The sequence below is a fragment of the Nothoprocta perdicaria genome, unplaced genomic scaffold (genome assembly GCF_003342845.1).
Source record: "Nothoprocta perdicaria isolate Ctin4 unplaced genomic scaffold, notPer1 scaffold_7, whole genome shotgun sequence".
Classification (NCBI taxonomy): Eukaryota; Metazoa; Chordata; class Aves; order Tinamiformes; family Tinamidae; genus Nothoprocta; species Nothoprocta perdicaria.
The window spans coordinates 8,835,989-8,857,977 of NW_020455976.1; the positions used below are offsets into that span (position 1 = coordinate 8,835,989).

The 21,989-nt window shown below is 38.0% G+C and overlaps 1 protein-coding gene across 4 annotated transcripts; it reads right to left on the reverse strand.

Moving 5' to 3' along the window:
• Positions 1–812: 812 nt before the first annotated feature.
• TIAL1 (TIA1 cytotoxic granule associated RNA binding protein like 1) lies at positions 813–21,426 on the reverse strand. Of its 4 annotated transcripts, none has more exons than XM_026050732.1 (12): positions 21,201–21,426; positions 14,841–14,937; positions 10,740–10,889; positions 10,411–10,465; positions 10,018–10,105; positions 8,111–8,186; positions 7,012–7,120; positions 6,637–6,732; positions 6,459–6,543; positions 6,049–6,172; positions 5,420–5,559; positions 813–4,001 (listed from the first exon to the last, which is right to left on the reverse strand). In XM_026050732.1, exons 1-12 carry the CDS (start codon positions 21,227–21,229, stop codon positions 3,884–3,886), a joined length of 1,167 nt encoding a protein of 388 aa, XP_025906517.1. In that variant the 5' UTR covers positions 21,230–21,426; the 3' UTR covers positions 813–3,883. The 4 variants fall into 4 exon arrangements, with proteins under 4 accessions (XP_025906517.1, XP_025906518.1, XP_025906520.1 ...); XM_026050733.1 differs by having other exon boundaries at positions 10,740–10,838; positions 21,201–21,411; XM_026050735.1 differs by lacking the exons at positions 10,018–10,105; positions 10,411–10,465; positions 10,740–10,889; positions 14,841–14,937; positions 21,201–21,426 and adding an exon at positions 8,954–9,202.
• Positions 21,427–21,989: the final 563 nt, after the last annotated feature.

The window sequence follows — 21,989 nt, forward strand, 5'->3', positions numbered from 1 at the left end:
CAACAAAACATCTTTCTTTTGCAATTACAATAGCAGACCAGAAAAACTCAAATATTCCAAAATATCCCAACCTGTGAATATGCAGGAATCACAGAAAGGAGACAGGCAGCTTGACTGTTTCAACTTCTGAGTTTTCACATCAGAAATGCTGATGAACTTTTCTTAAGTCTTTGCTGAACTTGGATGACGTGGTTATATTTTCTTTTGGTTTTACTCCCCATTGATATACTTGCATCTCCCCATCGTATCCATACTGTTCAAAGGGATTTGTAAAGGAAGATTCAAGCTGTAACAAGGCAGGTCTTTCCAAACTCTTTTTTTTTTTTTTTTTAAAGTACACTGAATAAAAGATTGCCTATATATTTTAACGTATGAACAGTACAACAAAATCCTTTATTGCTGACCAAGAAACAGTTCCATGTGATTAAAACAAAGACACAGGTTCTTGTTCAGAAAATAAATAAGTGCCAGAATTAATATGATGTCAATACAGTGTAAGTCTGCTTCCTTGTGTACAAAAGATCAAACCAGGCAAACAAACAAAAAATAAAATCGCATTTTTTTTCTGCAAAATTCTGTCACCAAGAAAATTTTTAGCAGGTGAAATGAGGGGGTGGTTCCAACATAGTTCACAGCTCTTTTGTGAAGTTTTCTTAAGGGGTGAGGAGGAAGGTCCTGCAGGAAGTATATGTGAAAACTTAATACAAACATACACAAGGAGGCAGGATTGAGAGCTACATGTAACCTTATATTTACAGCCTTACTACCCCAACTCCGCAAAATACAAAACTGCTTGTATGAAAATTTTCAAATAAAACATCTTTTACATGATTGCAAGTGCATAGTTTACAAGATCAGCCTTGTACACCTGTTATCATTTTTACAGCAAAGAGGAACAGTGCTTCAACAGATGACAACAGAGGATAAGCCCTTTATCACGATTCACTTTTATTGGACGCTCTCTGCGAGTGCAGGTTGTACCTTGCTTCGGGTCGCACCCACCAGCTTAAGCCATGAGAAATCAATGGTTTTTGAAGTCCAAATCCTTGGGGTAAGGGGCCAGGAAGCGGCAGCTTTCTGTAGTTAGAGGAATTACAACAGTGTAACAGTCATTCACTAAGCAGTATGGTGCAAGAGGCTCTTTGGTGCCAAAAATTGCCAGCAACGCATTTACAAATGCTAGCTAGTGGAAAGTAATCCAAGTGCTACAGCAAACGTTTCAAGACACCGGAGACCCCTGTATCTTGAGTAGTCTGGGAAGAATATCACCGTAAGGAAGAACTGTATAAAAGCCAACAAGAAATCCTTCACTGAGGAAGTACAGAAAGCATATCCTATCTCTCATCCTCTAATGCAGGGCAGGTAAGGCCCACCTCTGCAGCAGGCAAATTATTTAATCAGATTTAAAGTGATCTCTACGTTAAGATCTTGAAAGATCACTGCCTTAGTCCTGCACCATTCACCTGGGCATTTATGTGGCAGCTGACTTGCACTACCAACATCTCCAGCCGTGCCAGAAGAACATCCTGCCTGTACCACGACATGCATGCGGAACGCAGTGCTCGTACACCAAACACCTGGATTCACACACAGAAACTCCAGATTTCACGTGAAGTTAAAGAAATCCTAAACTAACCTGCAAATTCACAGATCTAATGACTTGTGATTCTTTTTTAAAATCAGGTTAAGTGTAATAAAAATGCAGACTTGTGAAATTTTTTTTCAAACTACAATGTATAAGCCGATCCTCGCAGAGATATACACATATATACAAATTTTATAGAAAACCGTGAGTCCTGCAGACAAGACTCCTAACTTGAGTTGAAAACCACTAAGTACAGCAGAAAGAAGAAACAGAGCTAAAGGGCCAACTCTGTCATCACTAGCACGTATGGCTCCACACTAACTCCAGGCATCACTGCAAGCACGAGCAGCCCAAAGACCCAAGTACCTCTTGTAACCAGCTCTCTCAAACTTCTCTTTCAGAGCATCACACACTTTCAACCCTGATCTGAAAGGGAAGGTGCTACTGAACACATCTAATAGAATGAAAACTCCAGAGATCTGCTGCAGCATTAAGTGTAGTCATCTGCACAGCTTGGCTGGGTTTGACAAAACTGCAAGTTTCCATTTCATAATCCGGTTCTAATTTGCAACACCTGCATAAGAAACAAAGACACAACACACAGCTTCTCCAACACTCTTCTGGAACTGTCATCTCTAAAATCTAACATCCCACTTGTTTTTAAATGCCCCTTTGCTTCCTTGCACTACCACTGCAAAATCCTGTATTTGTCAGTTGTTGCTGCCTCAGGAGCTCAGCAAGCGCTGACCCATCTGCACCCCCTAGCTGTCACGGGTCAAACACAGTACTTATATCTAACTTACATTCATTTTCAACTTCAAATTTATTGAGGCAGTTTATATCAATGTATCCATAAAATAATTCAGAAATAACCCAGTATACCATTTAAACATCTTCATGATTTACCCATTTACACACTCAGTACACAAACAACCCAGCCTCTGTACAGGTTCATCTCATGCAAACCACCCATAAAGACAAAACTTTTAATTAAAAATAAGTCACAACTCAGTGTACTGTTTCAACTGCATCTCCATTTACCAAATGGCACATTGAATATTCTCTAAAATAAGATGTTTTTAACAATCTTGTTAAAAAATTCTTGGGCAAAATATTTCTAGACTTAAAAAACATCAAGATTTTTCAAAACATCAAGATACTATACAACTTATAATAACCTTGAAATAGGTTTACAAGGTTGTTAACCAAGGTATTTACATACCAAACAATGTAAAGCAAAAAGTCATATTTCTAATGACAAAAAGGTGATGCATTAAAGATTTATGAAATTAAAATTAAGGCTCTTTGTTATAGAATTTTATGTAACTTTACATAATAGCCAACTTTGGAAATGTCAGTCTTGCACATTCTCGTCAACCYGCCGCATTCACAGCGGCAGAGTATATTAAGTATTACTTTGAATAATTACATTGCTACCTCTATGTTTGAGCATGCTTTTGAAACACTAATTATGAAATATTTACAATGTGTAGCCTTCAAACGTTGTGTAAAAGCACAAGTATGACTGTCTGATCTGAATACAAACAACATACTTGCAAAAACGGTTTTGCTTCTCAAAATTAAATGCAAATCACTATAGTCTTAACAAGCAAATGATCTTTGAAATGTTTTAGTATGTGCCTGAACGTGGACAGTAGAAGTTACATGAACTCAGACAGTACTGTTTCTCATTTCAGACCAAAATATTATTTGTACCAGACTTTGTTTTCTCTAAACAGGTAGAAAAATTAAATATATATTTTAAAAAAATTACTCCAAGACCTGCCTATGTTTTCCGAGTGATGCCCATAGGTTTCCTGGAAACTCAATACTGTCTAACAGGTTGTAGTGATTGGTCCACAGTTTATTTCAGGATGTGTGTTCAAATAAAAGCAACTTGCTCTTTTCAATGTCATGTCTCTTAAAAAGCACAGTGATAAAAAACACTGAAGACAGAACCAAAAAAAAAAAAAATGGAATGGTAACCTAAAGATCAAATTCATTAGCCATTTCTCCTACTATATCAAAATTTGTAGTCAGAATTGTCTTTATTGACTTTATTTTAGTTTTTGTACACAAAGAAAAACATGTTCATATCCATCATGAACAAAAACTTAAAAAGGCAGAACTAGAAGACATTTGTGTCCTTCACCAAAGCAAAGCTGTGCTAAAGGTTCCAAACATTTCCATTTTTAAAATAAATATTTTCTTTTTTTCATTGTCTACATTCCAGTCTTCAGAGTGTCACTGGAAACTGCAGCCTATCATGAAATACACACTTTTAAACAGAGTCCCGGCTCACTGCGTTTGGTAGCTTGCCATACCATATCCAGCTTGGTTAGGTATTACAGGAGCACCTTGTCCCTGGGCAGGTTGAGCACCAAATCCACCCATCCAGGCCGCAGATGGAGATTGGCTTAAGAAGAAGACGATGGAGAAAAGAAAGAGAGAGAGAAAAAAAAAAATCATACGAGCCAGTCAAATTATTTACACGACAGGTTAAAAAAGAAAAGCAAAAGCAGTAAAACCACTTCCTACGCTACTAATGATACATGAAGAGAACGTTCTCTCTTTAATGAGTAATTCAGGTGCCTCTCACATTGAATAAGTGGTACAACATGTGTGACCTGGAAATATCACAAGCATTTCAAAAGCAAAACGGCAACAAAAAGGCACAAACTTTGAATCCTATTTGCATGGGACAAAAGCCTCCAAAGGAGCGAGTGTATGCACATGCACTTGCACACMCCTCCCTCCTGCACTGCATAAAGGAGGTACGAAAATGCGCTGAAGTGGGTCAGCTTTGGACAGATCTTTTCAGACTGAACGTAACTTCCAAACAACCTGTTTTAACTTGCAGATTCTTAAACTTTCCATTCCTTAAACGAGGTCTTTGGACTACCTAGGGTTTAATGAACTATAAGAGCTTACAGTTTGACAATCTGCTAATATCTAAAACAAATTTAATACACAAATTATCAATATACTGCACTTACCACAAATTCCAAATGTAAAAGGCCATTTCAATATGAACAAGGGAACTTACAAGTCCTTAGGCATTCAAATGACTTATACATTTTTTTTTCCAGATCAATGCTCTGATTTTAGGAAAATATAGTATGCCATTTTATTAAGAATTTCAACGAATGACAATGACATACTATATTTGTGTACATCAGACAACTTAATAGATACACCGGTTTTCTTAGAACCGTCTATTTTCTGACCAACATCAGTGACGCAGTAATGCAAAAAATCCCAGTCTAACTGGCACAAGTACCAACGGCAGGTTTATMTCTGCTTTGTACGCTTAATTGACATGAATAGATAACGCAAAACTATTTAAGCAAAGAAGTTATTTAAACAGAAATTTGTTGTGAGGACTTCACAAAGATAAAGCACTAAAAAGCCATCCAAGTTCTTCAACTCCAGGAATTAAAAGTTCAGGATACAATTCCTGCTCTCTAGGTTTACGAATACTTTAGAGAAATCCTTTGAGCTCTCTGGTTCCAGCTTTTCCACTATCCTCCACTTTAATCATTCAGTTTTTAGAGAAGACCTGACATGACCATCATTTGAAACCCTACCATAAAGAGAGTCAGCGTTAGTTTTCTTGGCTCTCAGAAGAGCCATGTGCTCAAAATGTGTTACTGAGTATAGATCAGAGCAACTCACCCTCTACTTTGCGCACAGTAACCATTAATCATAACCTTGAAGCACATGGGAATCCCTAAGGAAGGCTTGAAACCTTGTGCAATCCCCATAACAAATGGGTCTGAAACTCAGATTTACCATTCTTACAAAATTCAATAAAATTTAAGTACGATTACTCACTCTACTCCAAAACCCTGTTGATTCCATGCTTGGCCGTACATTCCATATGATGATACTTGCCACCCGTTAGCCATATATTGCCCATACTGCTGTGGATTTCCATACACTTGGCTCCACTGCCCCCACTGACTGTAGTCCACCTAAGGAGAGAGCAATTGAGGGCACCTCAGGTTCCAGAGGGCGATTACATTCCTGTTTCGTTGCTAATGGCAAAATTGCCCGAGTCAACCACATGTCAAATTATTTAGTGACACTGAAATGGGAACAATAGCCAAGAACATTGTCGCCTTAACTGGGTCCTTGTACTGAGAATGGCTGCGTGCGCGCACGGGAGGGTACGAACAGGGGGTAAATGTTTGGCTGGATACTCAGCTAGCAAGTGAACTAGCAAGAATCAAAATTACCTCAAAGTTTCTCCCTATCTTGAATCATATCCAGAAGACAGTAACAGATATTCCAGCAAAAATCACTAGCCAATTTGATGAACAACTGGAACATAACTGAGACAGAACATGGAATTTTGTAAGAAAACTACTACAGAATTGAACTATTATAATTGGGAAGGCATTACAGATAAACACCATGGCTTTGGTTAAGCACAAAAATGCAAGAGTGCAAAGTGTACTTACCTGTTGAAAGTTTTTAGTCATATCAGGAGATTCTTTACCCCAATAACATTTAACAACATGTCCTTCAATTGTGGTTCCATTAACTGAAACAATAGCATGTGCTGCACTTTCATGGGTTGAAAATCTAAAGAAGGTAAAAAACAAAAGTTAAGTTTTTTAGAACTTTTACTCAATCACTAAAAAACACTGACTCCATACATACAGGAAATCCAGAGAAAAAGATCTGCTTTCACAGATTTTCATCTTCTCAGGTAAAAAGATTGGTGGCCACTTTTAAAAGAAGTTCCAAATATTTCTATGAACACATGGTGACAGCTTTTAATATAATAGCAGAAGTTCATTSAAGAGAAAATACAGAACAAGTAAATATTACTACATAACAATCGGATTTTCCTTTTCTCTCTCCATACCTGACAAATGAGTAACCTTTTTCTGGAAACACTCTTATTTCCATAATCTGGCCGAATGGTGAAAAAGTCTGTCTCATAAGTTGATCTACAACACACACATACACAACGTGTTTGAATTAAGAGCCACCTTGGGATCCAAAAAGCTTCAGTAAAGAAAGAACAATAAAAGAAATCCTACCTGTTAGTCCAGAGGCAATTCCTCCACAGTACACAGTACAATTTTTTGGACTTGACTGATTTACTACATCTTCAAATCTCAACTGTTTTGTATTATCTATAAAGAAAGAAGGCTGATTTTAAGCTTTAAGCTAATAGTAACCACAGATTCTCAAATACTTACCTTATACAGAAGTATGAATTCCAGGCTTAAATATATACCATAGACCACCACCTATATTGCTTCAATATATCAGAAAAATCTATTCTTTAASATCTAGAAGTCAAATATACACTTAAGTGACATAATTTTGGCAGCATTATGTCTATTCCTCCACTTAAAGCAAGAGTGCTATGCAAGAAAGTAAACAACAGGGTATGACATGAAGGGTCTTACTTTCTTGTGTACTTTTTGGAGCTGGTGGTTTCCTCGTTGCCCAGTTAGTTCTGATCTGACGGCCTCCCAACCACTGGCCTCCCATGTGTACAATAGCATTTTCTGCATCCTAAAGAGATAAAAAATAAAATTGCTAGCACGCAAAAAAGAAATATGTATAGTACTTTTAAGGGAAAAACTATGTATATATATTGTCAGGTAATTCCRTTTACAGCATTCCCCCTGTCGAGCACTTCCATCCTGCCCTCTGGAAATATACAGTTTATGTTCAAATGTAGGCTGCTTCTATGAATTTGTAAACATTAAAAAGTCACTATATGAAGAGATCAGGTTGAGAAAAGGGGGGGGGGGGAATAGAAAAAAGAATAGAGAGAATCTATGGCCCAAGTAACTTTGCTTGTGCACAAATCAGAAGACAACATGTAAATTTACAGTATAAGCAGAAATTCCTTTTAAGGAAGCAACAGATTCACTAAACTGCAAGAAGCCACGTCCCCCCGCCCCCCCCCCCAACTGCTTTGAAAAAGGAGAGGCAGAGCAAATAGTACACACACTGAAYAGGATTTTCCACGAGCACAAAGGTTACAAATGAAAATCTATAGCACAAAGGAGCTAACAGAATATTTAAAGATCCTGGCAAGTGTTTTGTTTCATACCAGAACTCCATGAGGACAGATTCATCTGTCAAATCAAAGTCAAATCATTCAGGACCTTGGTCCCTGTAAGYCCCCATTCTGCAGGGCGCTTACTTTTAGGACAAGCAGAAACGCAAACCTGCCTTCAACCAGCATCTCAGGACAGGTGCTGGCACCAGAACACTGGACTCCTGACTACTGTTGATTCAGCCACCAGCTTTAAAAGTACTTTTAACTATTACATTTAGAACCCAAAGTAATTCTGCAGCCTGATACAATGAATATGCAAGGAAAAAAAACCTAGAATAGAATATCTGCAACTACAGAAACATGTCAGAAAGGCTAATACTTAGAATTCTTGCAAAAGAGACTTTAGACTGGTGCTTAATTTCAGAGTCTGCATAATTACTTATCCATATGAACTTAATTTAACTTTATATCTACTCCAGTTCCCCATTACTCACCAGTTTGTTATAAAAAGATACAAAACCATAGCCTTTTGACTTTCCAGTTGCCATGTCTTTAACTACCCGTGCATCCCTGTGAAAAGAAGCACAGCTATATGAGGATAATAGTAGTAACTTGCAAAATAAAAACTAAAAGGAACCACACACACTGTATTGTGAGCATATTTTTCTTATCAATTCAGTTAGCCCTAAAACTACAGTAATTCCTGAACTCTCCCTATCGCTTCTTTACCTGTTAGAAAAAAGCAGTAGGACAAAAAATAACATGTAATAAACATGCAACCTAACCACATAACCTATACTGGCTAAAACTATAAAGTTCAAATTTGAAGTACAGAAGAAATAAAAGTTTCCTTTTCTAATATTCTATTGACTAGGGTCCTCTAAGTTTTACTGTTCTACAAATTACTGCAACAATTCTATCTACTTCACCATGCATTTTCTAAATAGTTAAATGTCTTCTGCCTAGTGATACAAAATATATGAAATATTTAAAAAATCGAAAAAGAGGAAAAAATAGGAATTAAAAGGCATACATGGCCTGTTAACAGATTTCTTTATTTTTCTTGGTCAATTCTCTACCATCATTTTGGAGTTTGGGCAGCTGTAAATTTTGAAAAATTGACATTTTCAGAAATTTAAGAAAGGAGAATAAAACTAACAACAATGCTAAGCACACCAGTACGAAAACAACAAATTTACACAGAAATTTTAGTGAGTAAGTTAAAATGATTGGAAATATAGAACTGCACTGAATATAGAATGTTAAAATGTAAATACTAAAATATGTATATATAAATAATGTATAATAAGAATAAATAGAAATGAGAAAAAATCTACAACTGAGTTCCAGTGTGCACAGTTCCTTGCAGTTAGCCTTCAAGATCCTGTCCATTCTTATGAGCAATTCTGCAAAATAACCAGAATGCTATTACTTTTAATTGTGACTTGGACTTTAGAAAAACTGCAGGTCTCAGGTATAAATATAGATTGAGAAACAGAAACCTGAATTATTCTCTTTATATTGATTTTTAAACAGCACTACTTACCACATTAAGAGACAAAAAGCAAAATATACACAATAGCAGAAGTAAGAAATGAGATTTATGGTTCATTTAAAAATATGCGTGCAGAACAAGACAAAAAATAATTTTTGTTCTTAAAAGAATATTCCTGCAAAGCAGGAATATATAAGTTCAACTTTAAAGGATTTTTATGAAGCTGAATTGATATAGTACCAGATATTTTTTGTATTCTCAAAGACATACATACTTCAGCTTTTCCATGTTTAATTAAAACAGTGGATGATTTTGGATCACTTGAATTATCTATGAGAAGTTTAAAGAAACTTTCTCTTAACCAGCTGAGCGCACATACACTGTAATATTCTTTTACTTTGAAATTAYACTATCATGTAGAAAAGCTGATTTCATTCTCAAAAGTAAATACATTTTTTTTCAAAACATTCACAAGTTACACAACTAGCAGTGCCATAGAATTATACTCTTTTAATTATCTAGCTTTTTATGCTGCCTGCAAAATGCAGTTCAAACGCATACAGAATGTTGTATACAAAACATATACCACTTGTAAGTCAAGTCACTATTCTGTACACATTCCGAACAAGGAGCAATCAAATTAATAAAAACCCTGAAGGATATTAGCATATAAACTAGCTTAAAAATACATTGCTTTCAACAAACTTGAAGCACAGATTTAAGTTACTGTATTTACCAACATATGATACATGAGACAGCATAAAAAAACCCTCCACTTCCCACCCAACATACAGCAAATAACATCAGAGAAATGACTTAAACAATAAGCAGCATTTCATTCAGAAGCAAATTTCTATAACTCTACTATGCAACAGTGATATCAGCAATATTGATTATGATACTTACGATATTTTACCAAAAGGGGCAAAGGCTGACTTGATGTCTTCTGTTGTTATTTCTGGACTTAAATCCCCAACGAACACATGGAAGTGATCTGAAAATAAATAATTTACTAATCAAATATTTAACTGCTATCTCCAGCTTTAGCTCCTGAGGCAGCGGTGCTCTGCCTGTGGTGCTGGAGCCAGGAGCACACGGGATTCCACTCGATGCGCAGCAGCACTTTAGTCTGTCCACTCCAGTTTTCCCAGTTGTAAAGCAGAAACAGAAAAATTAGTTTGCAAAATGCTATTAAATACAGAATGAGGAGGAAAAAATATTTATCTTTAAATGCATTTTAACAAGTTATTACCATGTTTTGAAATATTTGCACACAAGTGAAACTGTCACTTTACTTACTGGATGTATCTTTTTTCTGGCTACTTGGTGTTGTCGCCCAGTTTACTTTGACCTCCTGAAAATAAGTGCAAGATTTAGTATAAATTCTTATGTTTAAGGTCATTCAGAGTTTGGTTACAACCATTTATATTCACAAATCGCCCTTCAATATGAATGACCGAGGTACTTAAAAYACAAGAAACTATAAGGAGACAGTTTCCTAATCCTATTTTTCCATCAGCAGAATTTAACTTTAGTAAACATCTTCATCAAAATTAACACTGCAGTTTTAGTAATTCTTACACAAATCTATTTTGCTTTAATCTAAAATTACTATACATACAACTTACCTTTCCCAAAATTTTTCTCCCATTCATAGCAGCTAATGCAGCAGCTGCATCTCTGTGTTCATAAAATTCCACAAAGCAATAAGGGTCATTGCTTGTATGCTGCAAAACAGAAAATCCAACAGAAGAGTTGACCCTTCTGCTATCGGGTTGCTGAGAAGAAAATCCAGGAAAATATATTACTTATAGCTAGAAACGTTAAGAATGATTTGCATTAGAATTATGAAATAGCCTTTGAAATAACAGTTAAATTTACGAATTATTGAGGTGGATGTCTTTAAAGGTCTAGCGATTTTTGATGTATAGTTCACTTTATTTGAGGGCTCAGCATTTTTATATAAAAGCCTAAGTTTGAAACATTTCAACTACCAGAAAGGTGATCTGCAGACCAGATGACAAGCGAAAGAGGGACAAAAGGATGAAAAAGCAGAGAAGAATGAAAATTATCTCCTAYCCCTAACATATACACCAAGTATGAAAAGTTTGCTCCCCAGAAATCTCCAAATTTTCATCTCTTCCTCTTACTTCAAAGGTCTTCCATTTGTCTGAAAAATCACTAGTAGACMAGCACTTAGTGCTTGCATATTCTCAGCTTCACATGAAAGATGTTACACCTAATTACTAACCGGGAAATACATCATTTAAAGCACTCAGAATAACTGAAGTCTGGGCAAGGAGATGCTAATCCAGCTGATTAGTAGGTACCCTGCTGCATCGGAGGTCTGATCTGCTTTTGTAGATTAGCCTTCCCAATCATTAATAAAAATACTAACTGATCAACAAAGCTTACTGAAGTATTAAACGTACAAAGAAAATACAAAGAAAAGTTTTCTGAAAAGTTGATCAATATAAAGCAAAGGTTTGAATAAAGATTCCAATACTGGATTAAGCTGTCTCAAAAATGCCCTGAGTACAAAAACTGGAGCATTGCACCAAATTATCTACGTAACAACATTATGTACATACTATTCACTGAACAAAATACAGTAATATAAAAGTATCAACTCAACTAAAAACTAAATTGAAGGTTTTCTTTCTCTCTCTCTTTTTTTTTTTTTTTTTTTTTTTTACTGCACATAGATGAAAGCATCTAACCTGTAAGCAACTACTTTGTAACCAGCCTTCTTGCTGTTCACTTCGCCCAGTGGTAAGAAAACCTTAGCACTAAATACTAGCAACACTAAAGTTAACACTAGGCTTTTTTTCCATTTCAATATTTAACTTTTGGTACCCATATGCACTGGTTTGAAGTACAAGAACACAAACCTCAATTCTGTTCTGTAACTCGGCATTGTACGTCTTCAAATATAGTTCAGCTGAACTAGGGAACTGAACATGGACAAGGGAGGTCAGGAAGATCTAATAGATAAACCAGACATATGTCTGCTCGTGTCTGAAATCATGAAGCAGTCCTAGGTAGTCCTTTTAAGGACTCTCAATACTAAATATTCCCAATCCGGAAAATGAACAGAGAGAAAACATACCCAAGATTACAAAAATACAGGTTAGGTAGCAATAGCAGCTGAGTGCTCTGAGAGTACATGGACCTCAGGTGCCTCAAAATGTTTAAGACTTACTCGTCTCTCCTCCCATATTGCTTTACTGCTGCCTTAAACCAAGATTTGGGAAACTAGTCTGAGGTCCTAATAGATTTAGTGCATTTATGCCTCAATTAAAATCCATCCTACTTTAACTTTGAGATTTAGGGGACTTTGCTTTAGCCTAAGATTTTGCCCAGGAAAAATGCCTCTTTCATGGATGCCTGCATCTTACAAGTATTCATGACACCTGGAAACACCAGCCACCTCGTCTCTGTGTGGTGTGCATCCCCAAATAAACATTTGTGGCATGAACATCAAGTGTGTAGAGATCCCATCTTCCACAAAAACAAAACAAAATTGCGACAACTAACTAAAGAGAAGCACAAAAAGAAAATCCAGGTACAAATATATCTGATGAAGGTAATATTCAAAAAAAAAAGTACTTAAACATCAGCTAATGTCTATGAAAAACTGTTTCCAACACAGCGATTGGAWAGATGGGCAATATGATACTTTCATAGTTATAACTGTGACTTTCACGGCATTTCAGCTGCAGACCAGTTCCACTTCAGCACCCAACCACAAAGTTAATTTGCCACTCAATTTCAAGGTGTAGGTATGATCACCATTAATGTGAAATGCTTTTTAAGAAATTGTTTTTAATAATACATGAACCACTAACAAACCATATAAAAATATTACTACTTTGCAAAATATGCAAGCAAGGGCATATTCGCTATTTTAACTGAATACTGCCCTCATTTTCTCTCAATATTTACTTTGGGCTTTAGAGTAACTACAACAAATTGTTCTACATTTAAAATGATGTTTTAAGCAGTATTGATACAAAGTTTATGGTAGATTGGAAATGCACATATTTTAAATGGATGTAACAGAACATACTTGTAGATATTTTACAGATAAAAAAATCACTGCCCTTTCTAGCTTCGACTATTAATTTTCCTCCCATTGAGCTCTTCTCCCCCTATGCTTTCTTAGGGAAGAATGTCAAATAACCCTGGAGCTGCCAAGGAAGGCAGAGCCACAGTGAGCAAATGGGTCCTGGATTAGCTATAAACGTCAATCTTGGTAGATTGCTTGGTGACATGTTTTAAGGTCAGCTAAGTATGTTCACCTCTGTACATAACTGAATTTAGCTCCAAGTAACTTTCTTATAAACTCAGTTAATAAGGATGCTCCGCATCTTATTTCCCTGATTATTTAAAATTGTAAAACTAGAAAGCAGTGTTGGAATTTCTCATCTGCTTTTCAAGAAATAAAACCAATACTAACACCTCTCATGATGAGCTGAAGGGCCAATTGCCACTGCCTTATTTCTGMAGTGCCTATGACAATCAGAACCCTTTCCTCAAAGTAAAAACTAACAACTGTGCACTGTTATGCRTCCTGGATAGCCACCTTTCTCCAGTAACTTTCTAGAAAAAAAAAAGATGTGACAGAGCAACGATTAGAGMGATTTAAAAAGTGTATGCAGCTAATGAACTGACTGAAGATAAAAAAATAATAATAATAAAAAAAGCAGTGCATTGTATTGAAAGGAAAAACAGACCACAGAAGTTACTAATGGCATTCCTCAAAGATGAATCTTGAGACCAAACTTATTTAACACTTTCATTAATGATCTTGGTAAAAATAATGTGACTGCACTCAGGAAATCTGTAAATGACAAGTTAGTAGGAAGAGCTGTAGGAAGTTCAGAGAAGAATAAGGAAACCATACAGAAAATCAGTTAAAGAACCAAGAATCAGAAGTTCCAATTAAAGTCCTAACAGGTAGGGCCTATGAGCAATAAATGCAGAAGGAAGGAGGAATATAAGGCAGTGACAGGCTGACATGAAGTCAACAAGATCACAGAAATGACTAACAATTCTAAATGCATGAGAGCATGTACCATGGAGACAAAAAAGTGTTAATACTTACCAGTAGTTTGTACAAAAGACCTTATCTGAAATATTGTTGACATTTTGTCACTTTGTTCCCAGAAATAAGATAACTTAAGAACAGACAGGTACAAGAAAAAGGCTATTCACACTGGCACCAAGGACGGTCAGGAAAAGCAAAGTTTGTTTTGAAGGGATTTTGGATGTTCAATGATACATAGTCAAAAAACTGATAACCCAAAAGGGAAAGTTACTGAAAATACATTCAAGTCAAGAAAGTACGAAGTAGCCATGAATTGGACAGGGCTTAGATCAGAAATAAGGTTTCCAATCATGAGAACAAAGTGGTTCTGATGAAAAGAGGGGGCAAAGATCCTTAAATTACAGAGAAAGATCATTATTAGCTAGTGGAACAGATAAGCAGATATGGCAGGGTCACTAGAAAAAACCAAAACGGAATGAACTCAATGACTCAAGAAGTCCCTTCTGCAAAAGGCTAGCCCCAAATGCAATCTATGTAAAACAAACCCCATCCTAATTAAACAAAGTACTATCCTGTCTGTAATGTCAAAAGAACCCCAAGCTCCATTTATTTTCTACATTTTTATCCTAAGTTATGGTATATTTCTTATCCCCCTCACCCCAGATGTGGAAGGTCTTACCTCTGTTATCATTTTACAGCTTTTGCATGGTCCAATCTGGCTGAATAACTGAAGTATAAGTACTTCAGTCACATCTCTGGAGAGGTTTCCTACATAGCTACACAAGAAAATAAAAAACAACATTTTAAACCAGCAATTTTCATTTTCTCAAACTTAATTATGATTTTAAAACCCAAAATGACTAAGAAAATTTCCCTTAAAATATCCCAGATATTTTACACTGAAAGACAGCATTTGTAATGATTTCATGACAAAGTTTTAATGCAGCATTCACACAGTTTCTAGAATATCAAATTGGCCACACAATTGAGACCATGAAACTTGAAAGAAATGTAATACAGGACACTCATACTAAAATTCCAAAACTTTTTTGGCAGAGAAATATCACATGCAGAAAGAATACTGTTCAGGAATGTTGGATATAAGAGGTGACTTCTTGGGCACAGATGCTTAAGTTTCACTTCCCACTGCGCATCCAATTGATTTGACTTTTGAATCTGGGTATGGACTTTTACCAACTCTCTTATTTTTTTAGTAGTAACTAACCAACACGAATTGTGCTGACTTGTGAGTGGTCAACTCAATTTGTTCTCCTGAACATTTGATAAACCAGCCCACTCACCAAGAGACAAGGCAATTTTTGCAGCATTATGCCATACAAAGGCTCTGTACAGCATCTATTTCAACAACTACTACCTTGATGAAAACTCAAATTTGGGCAGAAGTAATTTGAACATCAGTAAGACAGTCTGCTTTATTTACAACACCTTAAAAATAATTGCAGATTTTTAAATATCTAGGAAGTTCAGATTAAAAAGTACTACAACTGCCTAGATATCCAAAATCCAGAAGCACAGTTTTAGAAGTACTTCTAGATACCCTGCTAGATTTGAATGCACACAAAAAGTAATATCATGTCACAGAGACTGCTGAAAGAGTCGCACATACAAAACTGCATTCTTAAAAGAACAAAAAAGACTAAGAGATTACTCTGGAATCATACATAGCAAACAAAAGCCAGCCTAAAGCTTTTAATGCACCTCACTGAAGATAAGCACAAAATATTATTTTTTAGTTACTGAAGCCAGATGCTTTTCCCCACAGCAATTTAGAGGGGACACTTTTTTGCTTAATGCTCGTTTCTTTGAGTAGAATTTTAAAAAGCTCTTCCTGTGTTTGACAGCTGGGCTTACAGTAGCTTCAACAGAATTAAAATTGCCACTGCTTGTTTTCATGCAGCGGGCAACCCACGAGGAAATCAACAGGGTTTTGTTTACGTTCCTATTCTTCCAATAACTGTCCCTTTCTCACTGAGGACTTAAACATTATATGGTACCTGAAGTGAATTTCTTAAGTGGTATCACCTGAATATGGAAACATGCCCTAAAAACATTTGTGCACTTCTTTCTTACTAGGTATGCATGAATTGATAAAACTCATTTTCAGAAGCTATATTTGTGGATTGTATTAAGTTACCAAGTTTGAACAAAATAAGATAAAGTTTGTCAAAATTAGTAAATAATACTTATAATAGGACAAATTGCTCCATTGAGTTAATTGTCTACACCAAAAATTTAACAGTTAAACATTTATCTAAATCTTATTTCTGAAACCTTAACTGAGCTCTTGTTAATCATTGCCTAGAGTTAAAATTGCACACCACTAACGGTTTTGAGTGAAAACATTAACCTTTCCAGATATTACTAAAGTCAGGTGGAAACTAATTAGAAATAAGTATTCCTACAAAAATTGTCACTATTGCTGTGAACTTATTACTAGTGCCTGTTTCCTCTGTATGCTGGTATCATCATACCTGAACAGCAAACTGCTATAACCAACTGTACTACAACATAGACAAAAACTGTCTGTATTATGAAGTCTACATCTAGCACAAAGTCATAGAAGGTAAAAAAATATAGTTAACGGAAAAAAAAACTCAGCATCTTTTGCATACTACTATTGCATACTTTTGCATAGTACTAATATGTATTTTAGAAATGCAAAACATTCTGAAATACAGTGTTAAGAATTCATTTTGGTACAACAAAAAGAAGGGTGAGGAAAACCATGCTTCCCAAGTCTTTTCAACTAGAACTGAAAAGTAAATTATTCTAATAGCTACAAGAATAAATAGCTAATTTTCCAATACCACTGTGTTTTCTCCAAAGCAACCGTGACAATGTTACACCTTAAACTGTCACCTTTGCTCTTCCTAAAGAAGGATAATTTTGGACCAATTGATTGCTGCACTTAAAAGGGTATTGTCACCTCCTAATGGTCCATTAATTTCCTAAAAACATGTAGTATTTTAAATACTGATTTGGTGTTTAATATTGCCATAAGCAAATGGCTTTAACGCCTTTCTCAAATTGCTAAAACTCTAAAGCCTGAATAATACACACGAGCGATGAGTAGGCAATTAAATGATCACATAACACTATGAGAAATCCAAATCTCTTGAAGCTTATGTAAAAATACAGGAACATAAACCTCTACAGATTTGAAATTATACGCTAAAGACTATGGCTTGATGATTAACTTGATGGCTTTTAAATCAGTAGGTTGCAGTAACACCAATTTCCTTCAGCACAGTTAAAGATGACTTAAAAAAATAATTACAAGCAAATAGCTTTAGTTTAGTATGCAATGTTTGAATACTATATAAAGAAAAATTGTATTCAGCACATTAGGAACAAAAACCTTACCTTTCCAGAAACACAAAACTTTTCTGGGCTGATGCTAGTCACCTGGTACACAGAGTCAGGCTAATGGTGTACCTAGTTTCCCCTTCTTTAGGTTAGCTTATGCATAGATTTAGTGTTCTCTATTCTTCTTTTGAAACCCAAACAAGCAGAATAACACTTACAGAAACATAAGGCATTAAAAATGCTATCCTACTGTATTTCAACCTTTTTGTTTTGTTACATCCTAGAGGACAAATTATTCAAACTTTTCCAAAATCATAAAATCCAACAGAGAAGAAGCACTTACTATACTTTTATAGGCTGTTGTCTTGCTTAATGTGACAGGGCAGCAAAAGTTGTGGCTTTTTGCATACAGGCAATAGTGTTTGTTCCCTTCTGCAAGTTTGAAGCACTTAAATACCAATTAATAAGCACATACAAAAAAAAAAACCCAAAGCAGATATTTATATTCTAAGTTTCAATATAATATACTTTTGAATACTGCTGACAACATAAAGAATAAAAAACTGTACTTCAAATTCAGAGAACTTGTAAAATTTCTAATGAAGAAAAGAAGCATACATCAGCAAGAAGTAGGTTTTAGAATTAAATTTTCAGGCTTGAACATTAAAAAAAAAAATCCCCCTTGTGAAGATAAACAGGTTTTCATTGCGTCCTAGACAGGTAAGGAAGAAAGGGACACTTACAGCCATTACTTTTTTGTCCACAAGAAATTTCCTACATACTCTTCGGAGGAAATATAGTAAATATGCTTTTACACTCATGCAGACAACATGCAAGAAATGACGGATTCTATATTTAAGTGAAGGAAGCCCAGTAAGAAATAAGGCAAGCAATGAGGTGAAAGCACCAGAAATTCCAGGAGCTTCTCTCTGACCAGTGCAGGTCAGAGGAACAGGAAATGAAATGACAGCAAGAAAAATCCACTCTGTAGACTCCACTAGCAGACACTATTCCTCTATAAAAGAGCTCAACTGAAAGGAAATGCAGCAGGTAAGTGAATCCAGTTTCAGGTTCAAAATCCTACTATACAACAAGGCAAAGCTAACATTGCAAGAACTTACAGATACCTCACGGCTGTCTACGAACAGCTTTAATAACATTCACTTCGAGAACACACAGTTTTGCAACTTTCCTTCTAGTTGACTCTAACAGCTGAGAACACTGGCAACACACTACGTTTCTGGTAGCTTAAAGTTTCTAGTTTGAAGTAAAACCAGGATTTTGATACTACTTGCAATGGAAAGATTTAACAGCATGCACAAGAAATAGCAGAGCTTTCAAATGTCCTAATAAGAGAGGAAAAGAAGAAAAATGCACAGCCTAGAGCTCTTATTTAGTGCCAGCTAAAATATTAGTTTGATCATTTCCAATATCTCATTTGATTTGAGGGGTGTTGATAAAAAAAAMTAGGTGCCAATGTAAGGAATACTACACAAAAGTTCATCTTCTGAAGTTATCATCAAATTGTTAAAAACAGCAAGGAAAAAAATGGCAGAAAATACTATTATTCTTCATGTTTCTACATAGGCCTACAAGTTACAAAGTAAAGACATGAAAGTTCAAGTAGTCTATTTTCTACATTAAGTTTGAAAAAATTTTGAACTCCTACTAGCCTTCCACGACTCACCTATTGTGCCTGCAAACAATCCCATACATTCTGCACATGGTAGCTGTGGTTATTTACGACATAATTAAGTCATAATTATATAGTATATATAGTCAGATGATGACCACTGGTTAGGTGGATTTTTATTTTTTTATGATTTAAATGTTTGCTTGTAAATGTAATAAATAATCCTTCCTAACATACAGGTTTGGCTTTTCATTCCTGAAGGAATAAATGAAATACCAAAGACACCCATAAAGTACCACTTAATTTACCAGGGAAGTGCTTATGCACACAGTGAAATAGCTACAGACACCCATACTTCCCATACTTATCACATACTTTTTTTTTTTTCCCTRAAAAAAAAAAAAAAAACCCAAGCAAACAAAAATGAAAGAGTTCAACTTACAATATTATTAGTTGCTCTTGGAGGTCTGCGAGTCTTTCGTTTATATGAAAGATCACAACTGCCACATATGAGAAGTTATTACTCAGGACAGTAATGTTTAAAAAAAATAGGGAAAAAAAGAAAGAAGATAAAAAAAGCCAAAACCCCACCAACATTTGCAATACTACATATAAAKGTTCTTCAGATAAAAGAGTAGGGACAAGAGGAAGATGTAAGAAGTCCTAAAGCAGATTTTTTTTGTATTCTGTAAGAAAGCCCTTGAAGAATTATAGGAATGCAACTTACATGACTGCGATTACTACAAAGCTACTAGGAAGTGAATGTATCTGATRTTTATTAGCTTGACAAATTAAACAGGGAGTCCCATGTGAGGAGTGAAACATCTCGGGCAGCTGTAGAGATGATATTTCAGACATCCTAGCACAAATGTAATTTTTTTTCCTTGTCAGGGACTAAGTCAGGTCATTGCTGGAGAGGTTAGTAAGAATCCACTCGCAGCGTAGTATCAAAAACTTGTTGCCCAGAACAAAACACTTTAGACTTGCTCTGGATATAGACTCTGGATAAACCGAGCAGAGAGATGAACCATGAAAATAAAACTGAGTTAAACATGTTGTACCTTTGCCCTTTTCCCTCCTCTCATCCTAAAGCAACACTCCAAAGAATACTTTCCACTTTCAGGGCCAAGCAAACTCAGTCCATCTGGACAGCCAACATGCAAAACAAAACAAAAAAATAAKAATGTAGGATACATTTATTCAAACTGCGTGTCTGAGGGAGCAATGACTATGTACGTACTTATACTACACTGTAAACTGATTAACAGAACTTTTGCAGATGCAGGAAAGAGAAAAAACACAAATTGCCTAGGAAAGCCTTAAATGCCAAGTCATCATTTTGGTCGTGGCAATGACAAAGTAATTTAGAGGTATCCTGCCCTGTCCCCGTTGYTCCTCCGGAGCGGCCCTCAACGCAAACCGTGCCCGAAACCCTCGCAGGCAGGTGCAGCGCCCAAASCCGAACGGGCAGGGCCGGCACCTCGCCTGGGCCGGCACTGCGCGCACGGGCAGCCTGGGCGCTGAACACGCACGCTGAAAACCCAGGAACTCGGTAAAAACAGCCACCCGGGGCATCACACAGCCCCAAACGCCTGTGCGTGCCTACCAGCTCCCTCTCGGTACCAATACCGTCAGAAAGGCCGTACCTGCAGAGTTGAAAAGAACTTAACAGCAGGAGAAACACCTCAATTTCTTATTTTCAAGAAATAAAGGGCAGACAGCACCCCGCTACTGTGAGCACGAAGCCCTGTGCACGCACACGGCCAAGGCGCAGCGGTCTGCGCCGCCGGGCCTGACAGGCGGCTGCTCACACACACCGCCCAACACCGGAGGATAAAAACCAGCGGAGGCTCCGCAGGGGCAGAGCCTCCTCCCCGCGGCCCCTCGCCGCCCGCCGCGCAAACCGGCGGCGGACAAAGACCTCGGGCCGGGCCGGGGGCCGCGCGGGCGGGCGGGCGGGCGCCCCCCGGCCGCTCGCGCAGCGCCGGGCTCGTCCCGCAGGGCCCCGCTCGGCGCCTCCTCCCGCCGCCCTCCGCAGCCCCGCAGCACCCCGCCGCCGCAGGCCCCTTCCCCACTCACAGGGTCCTGGGCTGCCCGTCGTCTTCCATAATGGTGCGTGCGCCGGGCCGCTCGCCGCCGCCGCCGGGCGCCGCGCTGGGGCGGGGGGGCTCGGCCGCGCGCGGGCCGGGAGGGAAGGTGAGGGAGAGGGCCCCGGCTCCCCTCGCTCCGTCTCGCCCCCTCTCCAGCTCCCGGCGGCGCAGCCCGAACGGCGGAGGGAAGAAGCACCACAAAATGGCCGCCGCCACCAGACGCTCAGGAAGCCGCGCTCTGCGCAGCCGCGCCCCGCTCCCGCCGCGCCCGCCGCCTCCTTCCCCTTCCCCTCGGCCGCGCCGCGGAGCGCCACGGGCCTTGGAGTCCCTGGCGCGGGCAGAGCGGCGGGGCGCCGCGCCGGCCCCGCGGCATGCCGGGAGTTGTAGTCCTGGGSCGGCCGAAATACCGCCCGCGCGGGCGGGGAGTGCGCGCGGAGTGAACTACCGCTCCCGGCGTGCCGCGCGGCGCYCTGCCCGCCGCCMGCGGGGCGGCCCGCCAAGATTCGTGTGAGGCGCCGCGGGCCGGCGCCGGCGCGGTTGGATGTTGGTGCCCGGGAAAGGGGCGAATTCCCGGGCCCCGGCTGGGGAACGTCGTTCCCCTGGGAAACATCAGTCCCCAGTGTTATTCGGGACTCCTCCAAGTTTTAGCCATTTGCACAGTGCGCACAGGCGCTAGACTTTTATTTATTTTCTCCACAGCTTCGAAACCCTGAAAWATTTAGCATACTAAAGTACTGCGTTCTGGCCTCAAAATTACAACCTTGTTTGTGAGAGCACT